A 23,025-nucleotide genomic window follows, 5' to 3' on the forward strand; every position below is an offset into this window, starting at 1 on the left:
AGAGGGGTGAAGAGAGGGAGGGAAGGAGAGAGGGATGGTGAGGGGAGGGAGAGGAGGAGGGAGAGGGTAGGGGAGGGTGGGGAAGAGTGGGGAGGTAGGGGGAAGAGTGTGGAGGGAGGGGGAAGAGTGTGGAGGGAGGGGGAGAGGGGTGGGGGGAGAGGGGGGGGAAGAGTGGGGAGGGATAGTGGGAGGGGGGAGAGGTGGAAGAGTGGGGAGGGTCAGAAGGGTAGGGGGAAGGGGTGGGGGGAGAGAGGGGAGGGAGGGGGAAGGGAGGGGGAGAGAGAGGGGTGGGGGGGGGAGGGGGGGGGGGTGAGGGAGAGAAGTGGAAGAGGGGGGAGGGAGGGGTAGGGGGAGTGATAGAAGAGGGACAGAGGGGTAGGGGGAAGGGCGCGGGGGGAGCGAGGGAAGGGGGTGCGGTAGAGAGTGAAGGGGGGTGGGGGAGAGGGATGGGTGGGAGAGGGAGAGGGGTGAGGAGAGGGAAACATAGAAACATAGAAATTAGGTGCAGGAGTAGGCCATTTGGCCCTTCGAGCCTGCACCGCCATTCAATATGATCATGGCTGATCATCCAACTCAGTATCCTGTACCTGCCTTCTCTCCATACCCCCCTGATCCCTTTAGTCACAAGGGCCACATCTAACTCTCTCTTAAATATAGCCAATGAACTGGCCTCAACTACCTTCTGTGGCAGAGAATTCCAGAGATTCACCACTCTCTGTGTGAAAAATGTTTTTCTCATCTCTGACCCCTTGTTCTGGACTTCCCCAACATCGGGAACAATCTTCCTGCATCTAGCCTGTCCAACTCCTTATGAATTTTGTAAGTTTCTATAAGATCCCCCCTCAATCTTCTAAAATCTAGCGAGTACAAGCCGAGTCTATCCGGTGTTTCTTCATATGAAAGTCCTGACATCCCAGGAATCAGTCTGGTGAACCTTCTCTGTACTCCCTCTATGGCAAGAATGTCTTTGAGCATTGGGCATTGTGACATCACACAATGGAACGTTCACCAGGTGCTGGTGCTCCTGCAAAGGCATATGTAAATGAATCCATTCCGATTGGACATATGTGAACATTGGGCATTGTGACATCACACGATGGAACGTTCACCAGGGGCTGGGGCTGCTTCTATGGGTGAGAAGCCAGTTTTTTTTTAAATATTGGGGGGGGGGGGGGGGGGGAGAAGGATTTGATTAAAAATGTGTACATAAACACGACGAAATGTAATCAGGAGTGGATACTTTGAAAGAAAAGTGAAATCTCTACCGAAATGGAAAAGATCTCGGCGATTCTGCGTCTGGTTTCGGAGTAGCAAGGAATCAAAGGAAGAAAGGCGGCCGGCAGCCGGACGAACGGACGGACGGACGCCGGACACCGGCAGCCACACAGTTTTAAAGATAGATAGATAGATAGATAGATAGATAGATAGATAGATAGAATATAGAACATAGAAAAGTACAGCACAGGCACAGGCTCATTAGCCCACAATATCTATGCCAAACATGATGCCAAGATAAATTAATCTTATTTGCCTTCATACGATTCATATCCCTCCATTCCCATGTAACTATATGCCTGTCAAAAAGCCTCTTAAATGACTCTCCTGTGTTCGCCTCCACCATCACCTCTCTGGAAGCATGTCCCAGCCACCTACTCCCCTCAGTGTAAAAAAACCTGCCCCACACTTCTACTTTAAACTTTGCCCCTTCCAGCTTAAAGCCTCTAACATTTCCACCCTAGGTAAAAGGCTCTGGCTCTCTACCCTATCAAAGCCTGTTATCATTTTATATACTTCTATGAGCTCTCCCTTCAACCTCTGTAGTTCTGGAGAAAGCCGCAAGAGACAATGAGCAGTAAAAAGAAAAAAAGATAATTTTCAAAATATCCACACCAAGTACACCACAAAATGTACCACTGATATTTTAAAAAGTTTCATTTTCAAACTGGGATGATTACTGTGTTCATTTCCAAAACTAGAATAAATCAGAATGTTACAACTGATCAAAAAGGACACACTGAGATAACTTTCCCTTTTCAATGTCTGTCTGTGAAATATTACATGGATGCAATAGAAGGTAAAATAAAATGGAACCAGTCTGACTTTCCTTCCACCAGGATAACATTTACTTGATGAGTTGCCCACATTTAAACACAAGAGTAATCCACATATTCAACCTGTGAAAACCCACATTTTGATATCTGTTATATTCTGGATTTTTTTTAACCAGGAACAGCCTGGGTACGGCAAGACCCTTGCGTGTCTGCATGTGGAGGTGTTTGTCATCCACAGCAAGACATTACAATATGTATTATTTCGGAGAAAAATGCCTTCTGTACTGAGGTGGAACAAAAACAAAAGTGGAGAGGATTTTAAAAGACAGACAGAAATGGGCTTTAAGGTGCCTGTCAAAATTAGGTAATGTAAAATCAACTACTGTGCAGCAGATTTTAAAACAACGCTTTTCATTGACATTTGTAGAGAGGTTCTGAAATTCATTTAAATAAGTATAAACATGTACATACCTTGATTGTAATATTCACAGTCAAAAGCTGAAAGATGTCAAGAATATCAAGTAAGTGAAAATCATTCTAAATACTGTTGCTGCAATTAAATATTTAATTCCATTTGAACTGATTTGTCTTTTTTGTGTCCATGTTTAAGTCAAAGGTCAATGAGCAATATAATGTAAGATGATGGTAGTATTGACTTTAAAATATATTTAGCAGATGACTGGTATGTATCATTGTAACCAGTATTACATAGAAACATAGAAAATAGGTGCAGGAGTAGGCCATTCGGCCCTTCGAAACCTGCACGGCCATTCAATACGATCATGGCTGATCATCCAACTCAGTATCCTGTACCTGCCTTCTCTCCATACCCCCTGATCCCTTTAGCCACAAGGGCCACATCTAACTCCCTCTTAAATATAGCCAATGAACTGGCCTCAACTACCTTCTGTAGCAGAGAGTTCCCGAGATTCACCACTCTCTGTGTGAAAAATGTTTTTCTCATCTCGGTCCTAAAAGATTTCCCCCTTATCCTTAAACTGTGACCCCTTGTTCTGGACTTCCCCAACATCAGGAACAATCTTCCTGCACCTAGCCTGTCCAACCCTTTAAGAAATTTGTACGTTTCTATAAGATCCCCCCTCAATCTTCTAAATTCTAGCGAGTACAAGCCGAGTCTATCCAGTCTTTCTTCATATGAAAGTCCTGACATCCCAGGAATCAGTCTGGTGAACCTTCTCTGTACTCCCTCTATGGCAAGAATGCATTTCCTCAGATTTTGAGACCAAAACTGTACGCAATACTCCAGGTGTGGTCTCACCAAGACCCTGTACAACTGCAGTAGAACCTCGCTGCTCCTATACTCAAATCCTTTTGCTATGAATGCTAACGTACCATTTGCTTTCTTCACTGACTGCTGCACCTGCATGCCTACTTGACACCCAGGTCTCGTTGCATCTCCCATTTCCCTAATCGGCCACCATTTAGATAATAGTCTACCATTCTACAATATTTTGCCATTTGTTTGGACTTTGTCAACATTGGAATAACTCTTTCTCAATCAATGGGGTAAGGCTTACTGGAAGCTTTAATAGAATAAGGCTTCCAATATATAGTGGATGCCTTAAGTTAATAACATAAGAATTCCAATAAATTATTTTGGGGATTACTAACACAAGAATAATAAATGTTATTATCATTAATCTATTATTGTACTTTTGTGTTTTCAATTTTTATTGATTATAGAAAATGGCACCTATCCACGAGTTGACTGATTTATATTCAGTTTTATGACGGGTAACTTTAGAGAGAGAACACAAATGAAATCGTGAAAATGTGCTGTAACTGAAAATGTATCTATTGGAATCATTTCTATAAGCTAACTCATGTAGTATTTAGATGTTTGATTGGAGTTGCAAATGTCTTCCTACAAGCCACATTGGCTGAATTCCTAAGCATTTGATCTTTTGATTTTTGTACTTCCTGATAGTCAAATAGTGCGAAATGTTCACATTCACCTATTCCTAGGAATTGAAAGCACATCAAACTGTATTAGCTCCAAAACTGTCATAAATCATAGCCTTACTGGATTGCTACCATTTCAGTAAGCCTTCTTCTGTTGCTGGAGATGAGATGTTATTTCAGTTGGCAAAGCCCCAAAAAATGATATTTACCAGTCATCCACTAAATAGACTTTAAAGTCAGTACGACCATCAACTTACATTATATTGTGTTTCTTCATCTTTTATATTGCTGCATATTTTGAAGCATTTGTTTTTTCTATGTGCCATTATTCCTGTGACATCGAACATAGAACATGGAACAATACCAAACATATCATAGACCACAAAATGCTTGAGTAACTCAGCGGGATAGGCAGCATCTCTGTAGAGATTTTGGGTCGAAACCCTTCTTCAGACCAGAAACGTCACCCATTCCTTCTCTCCAGAGATGCTGCCCGTCCTGCTGAGTTACTCCAGCATTTTGTGTCTATCTTCAGTTTAAACCAGCATCTGCAGTTCCTTCCAACACAATACCTAACATATGTCTGATAATACTCACGGCAAACACTAGGTGACCTCCAATGGATCGCCACTCCTTTCTGACAGCACTTGTGTGCATAAGCAGTAACACTGGTACAGAAACATTCGCAGTCCCCACCACGGTTGCAGTTACATGTGTCGGTGAGACAATTCTTGTAAAACCAGGTGACATCAACCTAGAAAAAAAAACAATATCTTTATTACTTTCGCAGAAAATGAAAATAAAATCAATCTTGAATCAAAGTGAATTCTGTATAAAATATATTTTAGACATTTTAAAATGTGCACAAGATTTTCAAGACCATCGTTATATGACTCAACACTGCCATCTAGGGGATGATGGATAACTAATAATAATTTGTGGCTGTTCAATGCCCTATTTAAATCGTGTTTATGAAAAACTGCCCTGAATAGAATGCAGATTAAATATTCAACAGCGGAGAACCCTTTGCTTTTATTACAATGGTTCACAGCCACAGAATCGTAATCACAGGGCTTTGTTTTTTTTTTATTTTTGGAACACCATATTCTACATTCATTTAGTTTTCTCTCGTACACTACCTGATGTACTTATGTATGGTATGATTTGGTGGACAGCACAGAAACAAAGTTTCTCATTGTATCTTAGTGCCAGTGACAATAATAAACCAAATACCACCCATTGGGAAAACGGCTCAGGCCTTCTGAGGGGTACAAACTAAAGCAAATAGGAATAAAGAGATAATTAAAACACTGGACTGGAAACAATCAACATTTGGTTATCGTCAAGGCAAAAAGTCTAGAGTGAGGTGAATAAAAGAAATAAAACTCTCACACTTACCGCATTATGACAAGGAGCAAAAACCTCACTGTACAGAATAGCACATTCTCTCTTTGCAAAAGGCTGCCTTATCAAATCAGCCTCACATGGCCTAGTGATACCATTCCTGCTGACACACTTGAATAAAATAAGAAGGTAAAATATTAATTATTCACCATAAATAGTGATTCATTAATTAGCTCATAAACTTGCCTGCTGATTTACTGATGATGATAAACAAGTTCTCCAACACCTGCCATCCCACCCCTATAATATCTCAATACAGACGCTCTGGACTATGAGGATCAGTTCTGGCTGCTCAGCTCAAATCTTACCAGCTCAGTCACCATAGTAGAGCAATATTGGACAAAAGACTGGGAAACTCTGTCATCCTTAGTCCACTGAACACAAACGTCACATTACATCCTCAGCACAGTCCATTATGACTGGAAAACTGGATTCTGGATTCCAAGCAAGGGCAGAGATACAGCCACTATCGTAATTTCAAAGATGTTTGGAATCGCTCAGGATCAATTCATCAGTGAGAACTAGAGATAAACTTCCTTCCTTTTGCTGACTAGGCTTTGCTACCTGCATCACATGAAGCACATGCCAAATTCTGTGCTTTGTGATCCGCTCAAGGACTATCTATGAAGTGGGGTAAAACAACAATAAGGTCTCACAACCTTCAGCATTCCCAGAACGAACCGCGTGGACACGCCCAATCTGGAGAAGCTGGGGCAAGGGTGGGACAACCACCGTGGTAAGACATCAGTGTACCCAGGCTGAGACCGGTCAGCAAATCAGGAGGCAGACTAGGACCAGAAGACTGCTGTAACCATGGTGGGAAGAGTTGCTATTCAAGCCTCAGGCTCTTCATCTGCAGGACTAACTGACCGACTGGCTGTCATGTAGCCCTCCATCTTTCGGGATGCAGGATGACTTCCATTCCTCTGTCTATCTTCTATCTGCAGTTGCTCATTGTAACAAGGGCAAGAGTAATGCTGAACTGCTGTTCAAATTCACCTCCATTTCTCTGGCCAGTTTCTCGAGACTCCTGCAATCTACCCTGCACAAGTTAAATTTCTAGCCAAATTAACAACAATTTAAAATATTTCAACGTCACCTTAGATGTTGAAAGTGCCTCAGATGACCTGCATATATTTGATTAGTAAATCCATATATTCACCGTTGATTTCTTGCCAGCATCAAGCATGTATCCATGACATACTGGAATGGACTCATTGGAATTGGCTCCTGCTCTAAAAATCAAAGCAATATATAGGCTGCCCACTCACTTCTGTCAGTGAGTGGGCTCTATTCTTAGAATAAAGGGGAAGCCATTTAAGACTGAGGTAAGAAAACACTTTTTCACCCAGAGAGTTGTGAATTTGTGGAATTCCCTGCCACAGATGGCAGTGGAGGCCAAGTCACTGGATGGATTTAAGACAGAGTTAGATAGAGCTCTAGGGGCTAGTGGAATCAAGATATATGGGGAGAAGGCAGGCACGGGTTATTGATTGGGGACGATCAGCCATGATCACAATGAATGGCGGTGCTGGCTCGAAGGGACGAATGGCCTCCTCCTGCACCTATTTTCTATGTTTCTATAAGGTCATAAGTGACAGAAACAGAATTAGGCATTTGGCCCATCAAGTCTACTCTGCCAATCAATCATGGCTGATCTATCTCTCCCTCCTTACCCCATTCTCCTGCCTTCTCCCCAGGTAGAAACAATGGTTGGAGTGCTCTCCAGTTATTTCCGCCGGGCAAAACAGGAATGTCAAGCTCCCGAGTCAGTTAGAAATTATCCACAGAACTGTATAATTATAAATACCCCAATTCAGATATTGCCTATTTCAAACCAGAAGCTACTTCCAAAATTCTGTTAGATGGACTCAAGGTATCAGTAAGCCGGTAATTTTTTTTTGTCTCATTTCCGACTGCTGACTGACCTGTACTTCTGCATAAAACAGGCAATATGTTGAAGTAAAATTCCCCTGCCATTTTTGTCGCTATTTTAATAGGTTTTTATTACTCAATATTGCATGTTTTGAACACAGGGCATAGCTTTGGTCACTCTGCTTTTTAAAAAGCAGTGGTACATGAAAAGGGTTTGAGCCAGAAAATGATTCTCCCGCTTCCAAATGTAAAGTAGCAGAGCCCTCAATTTAGACAGATCCAGATTTTAACATTGAAACAACAGACACAGAAGATTTACCTCCATTGAAAAGCTTTTATTTTCTTGTTGAGGTATGGAAATATTATTTGTTATCCAGAAGTGACAGAATTAAATGTTAGATTATAAAGTCATACTGGATCACTTTGCAGGTCTATATTTCACCAATTTGAGAGTTTTGACTGCAGTTTTTAATGTGACTCAAAAGATTAAAACAGCTGCGATTTACTACAATGTAGTAAATCATAGACTGGCACAAAATGCCGCTCTCTTATTCTGAACTATTTTATGTTCTTATGGTGCTTACCTGTCCAAGAGCCCAGCTATCTCCAAAAGCTTGGGCATTGCTTACTTCCATGTTGTTTGATGTAGTCATGTCATTCGCTGTATTTTTGTCAAAGTTTCCACACAATCCCATGACCTTACCCTGTCAACAGTTGAAATAATAATGATTATTATAACACAACTGTCGAGAATCCATCATATCTCTAACGGCACATTAGCTGGCCACTGCATGTTGATCCGATGACTGTTTTAGTTGTGGGCTTCCATGAGGAAATTCAGTAGGCCCGAGGCCTGAGGCCCAAGTGCTGCTAATTTCACTGCCAAGAGCCATTCCAGCATGTGTGTAGGCCATGCAAAGGTTATTGGATAAATCTAGTGTTCCAGCCAGGATTGTGGCCGGGGGGGGGGGGGGGGTGAAGATTAGGAGTAACACGAGGGTAGCGAGGGGTTATAAATTAGATGGAGGAACAGGGCGAATGTCGGTTGTAAGGAATCTGAGAATCCAAACTCTGTGATCAGAGGCAAGACTGTCACTCCAACTTTACATTTCACTCCTCCTCTTTGTTCCTTATTTGACACACTTTTTTCTCCTTTTCACCGCCAAACTTTGTCACTTACAGCAGCCCCTCTCCCCTCACACACCTGTATCCCCTATCACTGGCCTGGCTTTGTACACCCCCTCTCTTTTCCAGCTTTCTCCTCTCCCCCCTTTTCCCATCAGTCTGAAGAAGAGACCTGACCCACTCTGGGTCTGTCTACTCTCTCCACAGATGCTGCCTGACTCGCTGAGGTTATGTTGAACCTCCGTAAAAGACTGGTTAGACCACAATCAGAATATTGTGTTTAATTTTGTTCACTTAGAAGAATTGTAAAGGTGCTGGAGGGGTGTGGAAATGACGTATTGGAATTATTCCCAGGATGAAGGAATTCCATTGTTCTCGTCCCAGTGCACATGGCAATTAAATTCTTGAAACTTGATTCTCTTTTTTCTTGACCAGAACACTTAAAGGCGTATGACACTCTGACGGGTTTAGGTATGATAAGTGGATATAATCCTGATGCCATTATCAGGAAGTCAAGATGGGTTGTACAGCACAACAGCTCATGGTGCTGCTGCCTCCCAACCCGGTGCAATGTCCACTGTCAGAGCGAGGCCCAAAGCAAATTGGACGAACAGCACCTCGTATTTTGCTTGGGCAGCTTACAACCCAACAGTATGAATATCGATTTATCCAACTTCAAATAACCCTTGCTTTCTCTCGCTCCATGTCCCTCCCCACCATAGTTTTCCAACGAGTTTTACTGTCCTCCTGATTAGATTTTATTCATTGTATGCCTCCTTGTCACCTTCCACTTCTCTAACAATGAACCACTCTACATTTCCTTGAGCATCATCTGCGACTGTGGAGGCCTCAATAGGCCCGACTATGGGTGGACAAGAGGATGGGGACTGGACTTTGTGCCTTCCCCCACAGTGGGAATCACTGTGGGGGGATGTTTTGGTGTTGAATTTCTTTATGAATACTGTGTTGTATTTTTATTAGTGTGCTGCAAGGACATCAGAATTTCCCCTGAATAAGGGGATTAATAAAGTATTTATCTATCTTATCTATCTATCTATCTTTGATCTGTCGTTTTCACTCATCACCCTTCCATAATCTCTAGTCTCTATGTCTGACTCTCTGTCTGAAGAAGGGTCTCGACACAAAACATCACCCATCCTTTCTCTCCAGGGATGCTGCCTGTCCTGTTGAGTTACTCCACCATTTTGTGTCTATCTCCGCTTCAATCTTGCTGTTTGTTTGCATGTTTTCCCTGAGACTACACAGGTTGCTCCCGTTTCCTCCCACATCTCAAAGATATGGAGGCTGGTACATAAAACGGCCACTCTAAATTGCCGCATATGTGCAGTGGAGTGGTAGAATCTGGGCCAGTTTATGGGAATGTTGGGAAAATGAAACAGGGCATATGCAGCATTAATGTAAATAATGCTTATTGGGCAGCATAGACTTGGTAGACCGAAATACCTCTTTCCATGTTTAATTACTTTATGACCCTACGGATAAAGAAACAGACAGAAAGTAATTGACAAAAGGTGCAGAGGGAACGTGAGAAAAATCCTCCAGGCAACAAGGATTTCCTGGACTTCCTGCAGAGAATCCTGGACAATACAGCTCACCCTCTCCATGCCACACTGGTCAACCTGAGGAATACCTTCAGCAACAGACTGGTTCCACCAAGATGCAGGACAGAACGTCACAGGAGATCCTTCTTCCCAGTGGCTATCAAACTGTACAACACCTCCCCCTACTGTCATGGGGTAGACTGAGACTGACCCCCCCACTGCTCCATCCCCTCCCCCTCAATCTTTGCACATCCCTCAAGCCTTTCCACTCGTCACTATAATTTCATATTTCATGTATTTTGTGTTTTTTATGACTGTTGGCAGATCAATTTCCCTCCTGGGATAAATAAAGTTATATTGTACCGTATCGTATTGTTTTTGCAATCAGGAGTGCACCATCTGAAAACCTGCTGGATGCAGACTCAGGTGTGGCTTTCAAACCGTAATTGGATCCATACTGGGAGGAAACGAAGTTGCATCAAATATCCTGGAGAAAGAGTGGGGAGTAACCTAATTCCCCACTCAGCCTCCACTCGTATTTACAAAGATGCTACAATTTTATGAATCAATTTTATAGACTTCATCAGGATGCAATCTAACGTAATAATAGGCTGTTCCACAGGCCCACCAACCCCTCCCTTCCGGAAAAGTGCAGTTAATGTTTAATTTACATTCAAGGGAATGAACTTTGCAACCTACATTGTGGAAGGAAACTCATTTCATTTACTTTTTTCCCCCCTAGAAAAAGAAACAGCTGAGAATGCTGCAAGAAAGATTTATCATCGTAACAAAATTATCGCATTTTTATATATTTTTATTTGGACACTCCAAAGTTTCTTTCCAGGGAATGATTATAAGTTTGACATTCAGTGCCAACATTTATCTCAATGTAATGCAGAAACTTCCTCTGTATACTGTTGATGGTTTCAAATGGCAATTATTGGCATAAAGCATTCCTCATATAACATCTCACTCATGCATTGTTCTTTGTTGAAATAGATGATTCAATGATAGATTAATTGCAACTGCTTGTTATTAAATTAGCTACTCACGTGGCTCCTTGGTTTTGTGTTTGTAACAATACAATGAAAGATATTGACCAGAAGTACATGTAACAATGAGATGTGTGCCGGATCCCACAAATAACAGAAGCAACACCTGCTTACAACACTCAGGGTGATTTACACCCAGATTTAATTTCTCAAGTAAACATGGGTTGCATCATGGTAAAACAATGTTTGGCTGCTTAATTACAAGGTGTGTTTGGGAAATCACCTCACTAATAAAGATATAAAAAATACATTAGTGTCACACACCAACCACCTCATTAATGAAGAGACAAAATATACACTCGGGCCATAACCATGGAAACAGGCCTTTGAGGCCTTCCCATGTTCCCATCAACCTCTATCACTTACCTACACAGGGGCAACTTACAGTGACCAATTTACCAACCTATCTGCATGACTTTGGAATGTGGGGCAGACAGACAGGCAGGCAGGTAGGCAGGCAGGCAGGCAGGCAGACACACCACAGAAACAGGCCTTTCGGGGCAACAACACGCCAACCATCCGTTCACACTAGTTCTAGATTATCCCACTTTTGCATTCACTCCCTACACACTTGGGGTAACTTACAGAGGCCAATTAGCCTTTAAACCCACATATATTTGAGACGTGGGAGGAGATCCGGAGGAAACTCACGTAGTCACATGAAGAATGTGCAAACTCCACGCAGACAGCACCCGAGGTCAGGATTGAACCCAGGTCTCTGACACTGTGAGGCAGCAGCCTTAATGGGATGAAACCAAAGCACCCAGAACAAACCCATGCAGTCCCAGGGAGATTATGCAAACACCACACAGTCAGCACCAGAGGCCAGGATTGAGCCTGGGTTGTGGAACTGAGGGGAAAGCACTGCTAGTAACTGTACCTCGGTGCTGTTATTTATCAATGGCACTGAGTGGAAATGCTTTACCTCTTCGAAAGGTGAATTCAACTGGTAGAGTATAGGGGACTTGTGTCCGTTTTGATCCTGACCTACAGACAATAGATATAGTAGACCCAAGGCATTGTGCACAATATTACAGCTTTGATATTTTCCATTTGAAATAGTCACTGACTCCTGCTCTTTTTTAATATAATATACTTCAGTTGGTCGAGGCGAATTGAAAGAATCTACTTACTTGCCACTGTGGCCCAAGCTGAATGTGAATGGTTGTCTTTTTATCCCAAAACACTGTAATCTCCTGCTGTGGGTAGTGTACCACTGAGTAATAACCAGCCTTCCAAAGCTGAAAGTCATTAGATTCCCTTCTCACTCCGGACAAACTCTAGGAGCAACAACAAGACCACGGGAGAAATTACACTGTTTGCCTGTTTGCAGGATTCTTAAAAACATTTTCACTGAAGATCAACATTTGTATCAAGTATAATCGAAGCATTTAACGATGGATCAATTGTTCAGTTTACCAGTATATTAATAGCCATATTTTTCAAAAAACAAACTAGCTTCTGAAAAGTAACTGCAACCACTGACTTGTGGCAAAATAAGTACAGTACAATATGTTCATTGTACTGCTATTTCATTGTAATATTGTACTGATAAGCAAATAATAAAATTATGCTTGATCCTATCTATTACGCTATTCACATAGTAGTGAGACCAGAGTAATTTTAATATAATTTATTCATTTCAGACTCAGATTACAGATAAAAGATATTGCTTACGATAAATCGCATGCCATGACTGTTTTGAAACATCAAATGTAATATGTGGAGACCAAGGAACTGGAGATGTGGCTTTACAAAAAAGCCAGAAATTACTGGAGTAAATCAGCGGGTCAGACAGTATCACTGGAGAACATGGATAGGTGATGTTTCGGGTCGGGTTTTCTTCAGAATAATGTAATATTCTTCTTGTATAGTGAATCTTTGGAGCACAACTAATTTTGGATAAATGAAGAAGATGAAATTTAACGAGATTCTAACTGTAGAAGAATAGAAAGAAAGCAGGGCTGGGAGTGACACTCCGCTGGCTTCTGTGGTTTTGATATGGTCAACTACTGTGCCCTTCTTTCAATACTTAGCTTGAGCTGTCTGCTACAAAACAAACCAGATTATCTCTGGAAATCACCTCCATAACTGACTGGGAAGTTCAGGACTTCTGCATTGATGATTCTGTGAGTTCTGAGTGGCTGGTTATTTACACCCAGAGATCTCTGTGTTGATCGGAAATGGCTGCCTACAGGAAGTCCCCATCATGTGACACAGTCAAAGGCAAGGTTCATTGAGTAGACACCTTGAAAATATAAGCAGCTGCCCATTCGGCTAACAAATTGAACTGCAGTCTTCTAAGGGTACCAGAGCTTTTCGATAACCCCTCCTCCCTCATTTCGCTCACCCCCCTTCTTCCCTGTGCCCCATGTGCACTTGCACCTGTTACTCCCCTCCCCACCCCCATCCATCAACATCCCTTCCTCTGGCTTCACAATTCGCAACTCTTATATCCTTATCTTAAGCCTTTTGTCCAACCATCTCCCAATCAAAACCTCCCTCACCTGTACAGATCTATCACTTACCAGGCTTTGTCCTGCACCTCCTCTCTTCCAGTTTTCTTCCCCTCCCCACCACAATCAGGCTGAAAAGGGGTCCTGACCAGAAACATCACCAATGCATGCTCTCTAAAGAGGTTGCCTGGCCCACTTAGTTACTCAGCACTTTGTGTCTATTTTTGTAAACCAGCATCTGCAATTCCTTGTTTCTGCAGTCTTCTAGTCTTTGGAATCGCAATAAGAGTTGTATTAACCTTCTGAACAATCGAAACTAAGCTTTTTTAATTGATTTGTTTATTCATGGATTATGAATATTGTTAACAATGAGAGCATTTACTATTCATCCCTGGTTGTCCCTGAACCAGGTAGTTGAGTCTGGAGTCACATATTTCGTCAAACAGGGTAAAGATGGCAGATTTCATTCTAATGAGCTAGTAATTTTGTTTACTACAATTATGTAGTTTTATTACCATTATTATTGAGATTTGCAATTTTTTTTATTCCAATTTTTTTTATTTCTTGAATTTAAAATTCTTAGCTGTCACCATGAATGTGAACTATATTGTGTGTCAATTGTTTACATTTTAATCATTAAGAAAAATGTAATTGTTCCACCCAATATAACAAAGTCTACGGGCTTTAACACTTTATAAGATTCCCTTCCATCACTTCCCCCACATTTCTTTAAAACCTAACTGTTTGACCAAAATTTTGGTAATTTGCTCTCATTTTCCAGATGGTTCAATCTCTGATAAAATCTTGGAGATGCATCATTAGACAATGTGTTGTGTTAAAGCCTGAAGAAGGGTCTTGACCTGAAACATGTCACCCATTCCTTCTCTCCAGAGATGTTGCCTGTCCCGCTGAGTTATGTCTTTTTGTATATGGTTGGCGTGGGATGAGATTAGAAGTTTAGAACCAGAACATGATCACTTTTTTTGTTGACTTACACCCAGATCAGTTTGTGCTGAACTAAAGTAGGTACTTACTGGTTTCCCAGAGTTGTCATTGAAATAAAGATTGGTGCTTCCAACTGAAATAACAAGGGACTTCATGCAAATAATTCCACTGTCATAACAATCCACATTTTGTGCAGTTATAAGAACATTCAAATTGGAGATGCTCTGGAAAACAGATAGACAATTTTGTTAAATTCTTTATGATTACACATTTTCTTTCAATACATTACAGGAGATAGATATATACATTAATCTGATCTTATTAACTGCACGCCCTGCAATGTCACTGCATCATTGATCACTGTCAGAGCTTCTTTTTTCTCAACCACCATCCCACTGCCCGGGATGGTGGTTGAGACAGATATGACAGTGGCATTTATGAGACTTGGATAGGCACGTAGATGTGGAACGATATGGATTATGTGCAGGCAGATAAGTGTTGGTCTTGGCTTCATGTTTGGCACAGATGTCGTGGGCTGAAAAGTCTGTTCTTGTACTAAATTGTTCTATGCTCTAGGTTCTCTAAAATCATAGCTGACGTGTGAACAAAATTTATCTGTTCCTTAATATTAATAAAGAAACATTTTCTGACTGTCAAGTAGACACAAATGTTATGGTTAAACCTGAAAAAGATGCAGATCCAGTGAAAGAAACACAAGAACTTTAACAAAGAAAAATACACTAAATAGAAACCTCCACTATGTGTTTAGCTGTGGGAAACAGAAAGCATAAAATTACTGAAACAAGTTGCCCTTTGTTGTCTTTTCTTAACTTTGACCTGTTTATCCTTTGGATTTGACATTTCATGGGGTTACGTTACTGCAATCCCATTCTAATTAAAAATGCCTCTGATTTACCCAAGATTAAAGCTTTGAAAATGTGCAGGTATCTGTTTCTGAAGGATACTACCTATGCTAGAAAAGATAGAAACGTTTTCTGGTTTTCATTGCACTTTCCTCATGATTTATATTTTAAAATGATAGGTGTTATGGAAATTCTACAATGCTGTCAAACAATCATTAACGTTCAAATCAAGCAGCCAATTGTGACATTGTAAGAGCATAATGAGTATTGCTGTTTGCGAATTTGCTAGCTAACTCTATGACAAAATGCCATCCTTGTGTTTCATTCACATTCACACCCAGGTTATCGGAGTGTGAAGGACAAAATCTAGGTAGAGGCAAACTCTGAGCGAGAATAGAAATCATAGGGTGATTGTGTCTGACCCACTTTCGTACAGGCCCTGCATACAGGCAGTATACAGTCCTTGCAGGGAACTGAAAGCATGATACCTATCTACCTGCTTGTGGTCCAAGGACTTTGAAGTGGGATAGTAGTAACAAACAAGATTAAGTACTTGACACAGACACAAAATGCTGGAGCAGCTCAGCGGGACAGGCAGCATGCCGTTTGTCCCGCTGAGTTACTCCAGCATTTTGTGTCTACCGTCGATTTAAACCAGCATCTGCAGTTCTTTCCAACACACATGTGCATTGACATGTTCTTGGGGTTTTTTGTATATATTTTATGATGCCGGAATTCACGAGTTAATTTCATAAACTGTCCTTAATCTGCCAATGACAAGAATCTCCCAGGATCATAACAGGAAATGCAGTGCATCAGGAATCTTCACATATAAGTAAGCTGGATTTGACACTGACCATTTTACAGGGCCTTGGAAATTTTTCTGCCCCATTCAGTAATCTGCCAGTGATCTGCTCCATCAACACAGGTCAATGTTTGGAGTCGGTAGCAAGGCTCCTTTACATTGTACTCCTGTGGAGCTATGTTGCGCACTTAAAATGTACATTGCCAGCAAATTGGATGCACATTTATATCGCATATTCTATCATTTTCATTGATGCACAATCTCCATCTACTCCATCTACTGATTTCAATCTATTTGAATAATCAAGCACAAAACTTGCAATTTTACAAACTGTGCCAATTGAATATTTTGATTTACCAGCTTCATGGAGTTATACCAATGTCCTTTTATTATGACATAAATTATTTCACCACATATTGCACAAGGTGAGCAACTTTAACTGTTGTTGTTGGAGGTTTGTAATCATCCACATTTTTGCCCGCAAATAACATTAAAATTACCTTAAGTGTATTGCACTGTTACAACAGAACTGATGAGCAGTATAATAGTCATTTTTGTGGCAGATTTATTTACTTTATTCATATTCCTATCAAGGATTTTCTGCTGAAAAATGATCAAAGCAATTTACGCCCAAGTATGTGTGGATCTACCCGTGCTTTCCACCAGAACTTTGTTGGAGTTCAGTTGCTTTTACATATTATCGGTCTCTGATGCAAACGTGCATGCTCACCAAATGTGCACTAAACTTTTAGACAGCTTTTTAAAAATAGTTTTTCTGGATTTCATATCAACTTTTTTCTTTGTTTACCTTTATTCAGACTGCTTTTGTAATGCGTGCCTATTTGAATTAATATTTAGCGGCAACTATAAAAATCAACACTTTAATCATTGCAGCCCCTAAACGTTTTATTCATGAACTGCGATCAAGCTAAATTGAGTAAAATCGTTCCATCATTGAGTATCTTCTATTCCAACTCTTCCTCATTGATAACATTCGCATTATTAAATTCAATGAAAAATATGTTGACTGTAAATCCATGTCTGCAGTAATTTGGACAGAACAACTGTTCTCCCTGGATGTCCCTGGGATGGCGGGACTGTCATATGAGGAAAGATTGAAAAGACTATGCTTGTATTCACTGGAGTTTAGAAGGATGAGGGGGATCTTATAGAAACATATAAAATTATAAAAGAACTGGACAAGCTCGATGCAGGAAAAATGTTCCCAATGTTGGGCGAGTCCAGAACCAGGGGCCACAGTCTTAGAATAAAGGGGAGGCCATTTAAGACTGTGAGAAAAAAAACGTTTTCACCCAGAGAGTTTTGAATTTATGGAATTCCCTGCCACAGAGGGCAGTGGAGGCCAAATCACTGGATGGATTTAAGAGAGAGTTAGATAGAGCTCTAGGGGCTAGTGGAGTCAAGGGATATGGGGAGAAGGCAGGCACGGGTTATTGATAGGGGACGATCAGCCATGATCACAATGAATGGCGGTGCTGGCTCATAGGGCCGAATGGCCTCCTCCTGCACCTGTTTTCTATGTTTCTATGTTTCTATATTTTGAGATGGAATGTCTCCGCATCATGATTAATTGCAGGCGATCTTTGCTGACTTTTAATTCCAAACAAACTGGGGAATAGTGAAGGGCTTGGATAGAGTAGATGTGGAGAGGATGTTTCCATTACTGGGAGAGTCTTGGACTAGAGGTCATGGCATCAGAATTAAAGGGCGTTCCTTTAGGAAGGAGACGAGGAGGAATTTCTTTAGTCAGAAGGTGGCAAGTCTGTGGAATTCATTGCCACAGAAGTCTGTGGAGGCCATCAATTGATATTTTTAAGGGAGAGATAAATAGATTCTTGATTTGTATGTGTGTCAAGGGTTATGGGGAGAAGGCAGGAGAATTGGATTAGGAGGGAGAGATAGATCCGCCATGCTTGAATGGCAGAGTAGACTTGATGGGCCGAATGGCCTAATTCTGCTCCTATCACTTATGAATGTAACATAAAGCGTTAAGATGTTTAGTTTGGTTTATTATTGTCATGTATACCAAGGTACAGTGAAAAGCTTTTTTGTTGTGTGCTATCCAGGCAGCGAAAAGACAATACATGATTACCATCAAGTTGTCCACAGTGTACAGATAAAGGGTAGCTCACATATTTGCATCATGGTTTTTCAAATAATCATTGATTTTGAAACAACTGATCGAAATGTCCTTAATGCTATGGTTCTCCAATGATCTTTGCTGTCTCTAGAATATTCCAGCAGCTGAAATGGCTCAGTGATATTTGGCTTAAAGACCACTTAGCATGACTACATTGCATGCATGGCTAAAAACAAAGCACTCTTTCAGTGAAAAGTAATGAATGCAATGGAGTTTCATTAATGGCTGCAAAAATTATGGAATAGTGTACAATTGTTTTAGCTCAGAAGTTCATCTCGGTTTTCCTTGATAATAATATCAACTTACTCGTAAAATGAATTAACAGAATGTACAACTGAAAAAAATAGCCCAATTGTTATATTGCTAAATTAATTAGAAAACTTGCAATAGTATTAATGTTTAAGAAGGAATTGCAGATCCAGCATTTTTGTCTACCTTGCATTAGTATTATTCTGGTTGAAATTTCCTCAACTGCAGCAGTACCCTTCTAACTTATTTTTCTAACCTTCTAACATTTTTCCCCACATAGTAATTTTTTTAAATATATCATTCACAAAAACAAATGCTTTGAATTGCTGAATGAGAAATTAATGACAAATTCAATGACAGACATGATTGCACAATTAAATTTAGTCTGCCTTGCCGTTGAAAGACGAATTTCAACTTTAATTCCAGTTTATTTCTGTTAATTCAAAATAAATGACAGAGGTACAGCATAATTTTATTAAAGTTTCATGGCCAATTTAATCTCAAGTGAACTAAACCAGACAAAGATTATTCCCAATATGAATATTCTCATTTATGATCTAAGAGAAATGTAGGTTTCAGGATATTTCAGAAGAATTCAAATCAGCGCCATTTAATTAAGAGATCTGCTGTGATACAATACCACGCACAAATATTGCCTGTCAATTCGATCTACTTTCCCATGAATAAATAAGTTATTAAAAGAGGTAACTCCACCAATAGAAACTGCTTCCCAGTGACCAAGCCAATGCCCTGTACCCCTGCAGTCAAACGGTATATGGTTACAGTTGCAGTCAGTCATGGTCATGTGGCACAGAAACAGGCCCTTCAGCCCACCAGGCTCCTGCTGTTCAGCAAGTCGTTTAGTTTAGAGATACAGAAACAGGGCCTTCGGCCCACCGAGCCCACACCAACCAGCAATCTCCACACATTAACACTATCCTACACACACACCAGGGACAATTTACATTTATGCCAAACCAATTGACCTATAAACCTGTACGTCCTTGTAGTGTAGGAGGAAACCAAAGATCTCGGAGAAAAATCATGCAGTCACAGGGAGAACGTACAAACTCCACACAGACAGCACCCTTAGTCTGAATCGAACCCAGGTCTCTGGCGCTGCAAGCGCTGTAAATCAGCAACTCTACCGTTGCGCCATCATGCTGCCAAGCACCTATCTATACTAATCCTTTGATAATTTAAGTGCTCATTCGGCTTCCTTCTAAATAGTTTTAAAGCATCTATCTCCACTCCCTTCTAGGGGAGACTACTTGGTTTGAAAGATCTCTTCCTCCAACCCTCTACTCATATTAAAACCATGTCCTCTGGTTTTAGATATAGGGGGAATTTCACACTTTCTTCCAAGATGGAGCCCAACCCAGGCAACTATTTGCATGCTACCCACAGAAGCAGATCCACAAACGCATATTAAAATTGTTACTACAGCAATAGTTCTCCCTTATCATGTATCTATACACTGTAAATGGATCAATTGGCATAATGCATTGTCTTTCTGATGACTGGTTTTCCCTGTACCTCAGTACACGTGACAATAAACTAAACTGATCTTTGCTCTCCGTAATTTTGTATACCTCTATGAGGTCCTCCCTCAGCCTCCTCCGTTCCAAGGAAACCTAACTCAGCGTTCCTAATCCCTCCTTCCAACCAAAACATTCCACCCCAAAAACATCCTGATGAACCTCTTCTGCATTTACATTATTCAAGTAGTGTGGTGAACAGAACTCGACACAGCATTCCAACTCTAGCCCAATCAAAGTTTTATCGATTGGTACCATGATCTTATATTTTTACCCTGACTAATGAAAGCAAGCAACCCATATCCTTCTTCATGACCTTATCTACCTGTTCTGCCACCTATAGGGATTTATGGACATACACTGATTCCTAGTCCCCAATGATTCATGATGTACCTTACCCTTCTTAGAGGTCCCAAAACGGATGACCTCACATTTATTAGAATTAAATTGTATTCATCATTGCTCCACCCAATTTATCTGCTGAATGATATTATTTTGTAATCTATAACTCCTCCTCATCATCAACATAAGAAATGTTTTGTTATCTATCAACTCATTAATCACATCTCTGACATTTATATAACAATCATTAGAGCAGATGGCAGAATAGACTCGATGGGCAGAATGGCCTAATTTGCTCATGACTTACTTCTGAAATGGGGCCTCACTAATTTATTCTACAACTGTAACATAACATTCCAACTTTTACACTCAACTAGACTAAGTGGGACTCATTGGGTACCATGTTCACAGGGGAGGGCTGGTCCCCCAACGCAATATTCCACCTCTCCACCAATTCCAATATCGGTGGCCAGTGGGGGGGCCTTTCTGGAGCGCTGGTATGGGTGCTGTGGGCTGAAGTGACTGGTCTCCAGAGGGCTAGTATGGACATTGTGGGCCAAATAGATTCTTGGGGTGGCAGCTCAGTCCCTCAAGCCTGATGTGCTGGCAGCTCACTCACGGCTGGTGGGCTGGCAGTTGACTCACGGCTATTCCTTGAAATTCCATTTCAAGCAGGGTGCAAGGCCACCAAATTAAAATCCATTTTCCTACCATTTCAAGCAGGGCGCAAGGCCGCCAAATTCAAGTGCAGTTTCTTACCACTTCAAGCAGGGTGCAAGGCCACCAAATTCAAGTGCAGTTTCATACCACTTCAAGCAGGGTGCAAGGCCACCAAATTCAAGTTCAGTTTCATACCATTTCATGCAGGGTGCAAGGCCACCAAATTCAAGTTCAGTTTCATATTATTTCATGCAGGGTGCAAGACCACCACATTCAATTGCAGTTTCATACCATTTCATGCAGGGTGCAAGGCCACCACATTCAAATGCAGTTTCATACCATTTCAAGCAGGGTGAAACCACCATAAAACCACACAAAACACCATATTCACAGTTCAGTAGACATTCAGTGTGCGCAGTTGATTCACAGCTCAGACAGAGTTGTGACCTCTCTCTCCCCCATCATGCAGAGACTGAGCCACACCCACACTTCCGGGCTTTATAATTCCTCCCCCCCTCCCACCGGAAAGGGTGTGGCCTTCATGGCGTGATTGACAGGAGATAGATTCTCAACATTTTTTAAACACTAATAACATTTTTATTTTTCATTGATGGGAAGAATCCTCCGCACCTGATGAGCGGAGGGGGACTGAGTAAGATGGCCAAAAATCACAGCTGTAAGTGGTGGCGTTTTATCTAAAATCAATATACAGTGCAAACATGAAGTTGTCAAGTTTAGGCCAGCAGCTATTTGCAGTGCTTTTACTTCAACCCAAAACACCACCAGCCATTTGCAGTGCTTTTACTTCAACCCAAAACACCACCAGCCATTTGCAGTGCTTTTACTTCAACCCAACCACATTTTCATTTTCAAACCACATTAAGGGCACTCAAGGTCAGTAATACCACACTCACAGTTTAGTAGACATGTGTTCAGTGTTATTCACAGCTCAGACTGAGAGACGTGACCCTCTCACTTCCCCCATCTTACAGAGACTGACTGAGGCACAACACTTCCGGGTTTTATAGTCCCACCCCTTCCCACCAGTGGGGGCAGCAGAGAGAATATCAACATTTTTTAAACATTAATAACTCTTTTATGTTTCATCGATGGAAAAAATCCTCTTGTCCTGCGCAAGTAAGCTGGCCAAAAATCACAGCCGTAAGTGGCAGCGTTTTTTTCTAAAATCATGAAACAGAAAACAGGAAGTGATGCCACGCGCCAACTCTCGGACACCTCCTCCTACTTACCCTTGGACCATGACCCCACTGACGAGCACCAGGCCACCATTTCTAGCACCATCACCGACTTCATCAATTCCCACGCCCTACCTGACCAAGCCTCCAAACTCATCGTTCCCCAGCCCCGCACGGCCCGTTTTTACCTTCTCCCCAAAATCCACAAACCCGGCTCTCCCGGCAGACCCATTGTCTCTGCGTGTTCGTGCCCCACCGAACTCATCTCCACATACCTTGACTCCATCCTATCCCCCTTGGTCAAATCCCTCCCCACCTTTGTTCTAGACACCTCAGACACTCTCCGCCGCCTCCACGCATTCCACTCTCTGGGCCCTCACCCCCTCATCTTCACCATGGATGTCCGGTCACTCTACACCTCCATCCCCCACCAGGATGGCCTCAAAGCCCTCCGGTTCTTCCTCGACCAGAGGAGCAACCTTTACCCAGCCACTGACACTCTTCTCCGCTTAGCGGAGTTGGTCCTCACCCTCAATAACTTTACATTTGACTCCTCCCATTTCCTCCAAACTCAAGGCGTAGCTATGGGCACACGCATGGGCCCCAGCTACGCCTGCCTCTTTGTCGGGTACGTTGAACAATCCTTGTTCGATGCGTACCAGGGCCCCATCCCCGACCTCTACCTCCGCTACATTGACGACTGCTTTGGTGCCACCTCCTGCACCCACACACAACTGACTGACTTCATCCACTTCACCACCAACTTCCATCCGGCACTCCAATACACCTGGACGATTTCCGACACTTCCCTACCATTC

At 41.8% G+C, this 23,025-nt stretch overlaps 1 protein-coding gene across 4 annotated transcripts in view; it reads right to left on the reverse strand.

Annotated features, from left to right (window-relative positions):
• The window catches only part of otogl (otogelin like), a 148,907-nt gene that overhangs the window by 61,752 nt on the left and 64,130 nt on the right, over positions 1–23,025 (reverse strand). For all 4 annotated transcript variants that reach the window (XM_033038224.1, XM_033038222.1, XM_033038225.1 and 1 more), the window contains 6 exons: positions 14,483–14,617; positions 12,126–12,272; positions 7,838–7,957; positions 5,373–5,489; positions 4,572–4,728; positions 2,523–2,549 (listed from right to left, as the gene is read on the reverse strand). In XM_033038224.1, the coding sequence (XP_032894115.1) occupies positions 2,523–2,549; positions 4,572–4,728; positions 5,373–5,489; positions 7,838–7,957; positions 12,126–12,272; positions 14,483–14,617 (703 nt within the window). The remainder of the gene's footprint in view (positions 1–2,522; positions 2,550–4,571; positions 4,729–5,372; positions 5,490–7,837; positions 7,958–12,125; positions 12,273–14,482; positions 14,618–23,025) is intronic.

Source organism: Amblyraja radiata, chromosome 19 (assembly GCF_010909765.2).
Source record: "Amblyraja radiata isolate CabotCenter1 chromosome 19, sAmbRad1.1.pri, whole genome shotgun sequence".
Taxonomy (NCBI): domain Eukaryota; kingdom Metazoa; phylum Chordata; class Chondrichthyes; order Rajiformes; family Rajidae; genus Amblyraja; species Amblyraja radiata.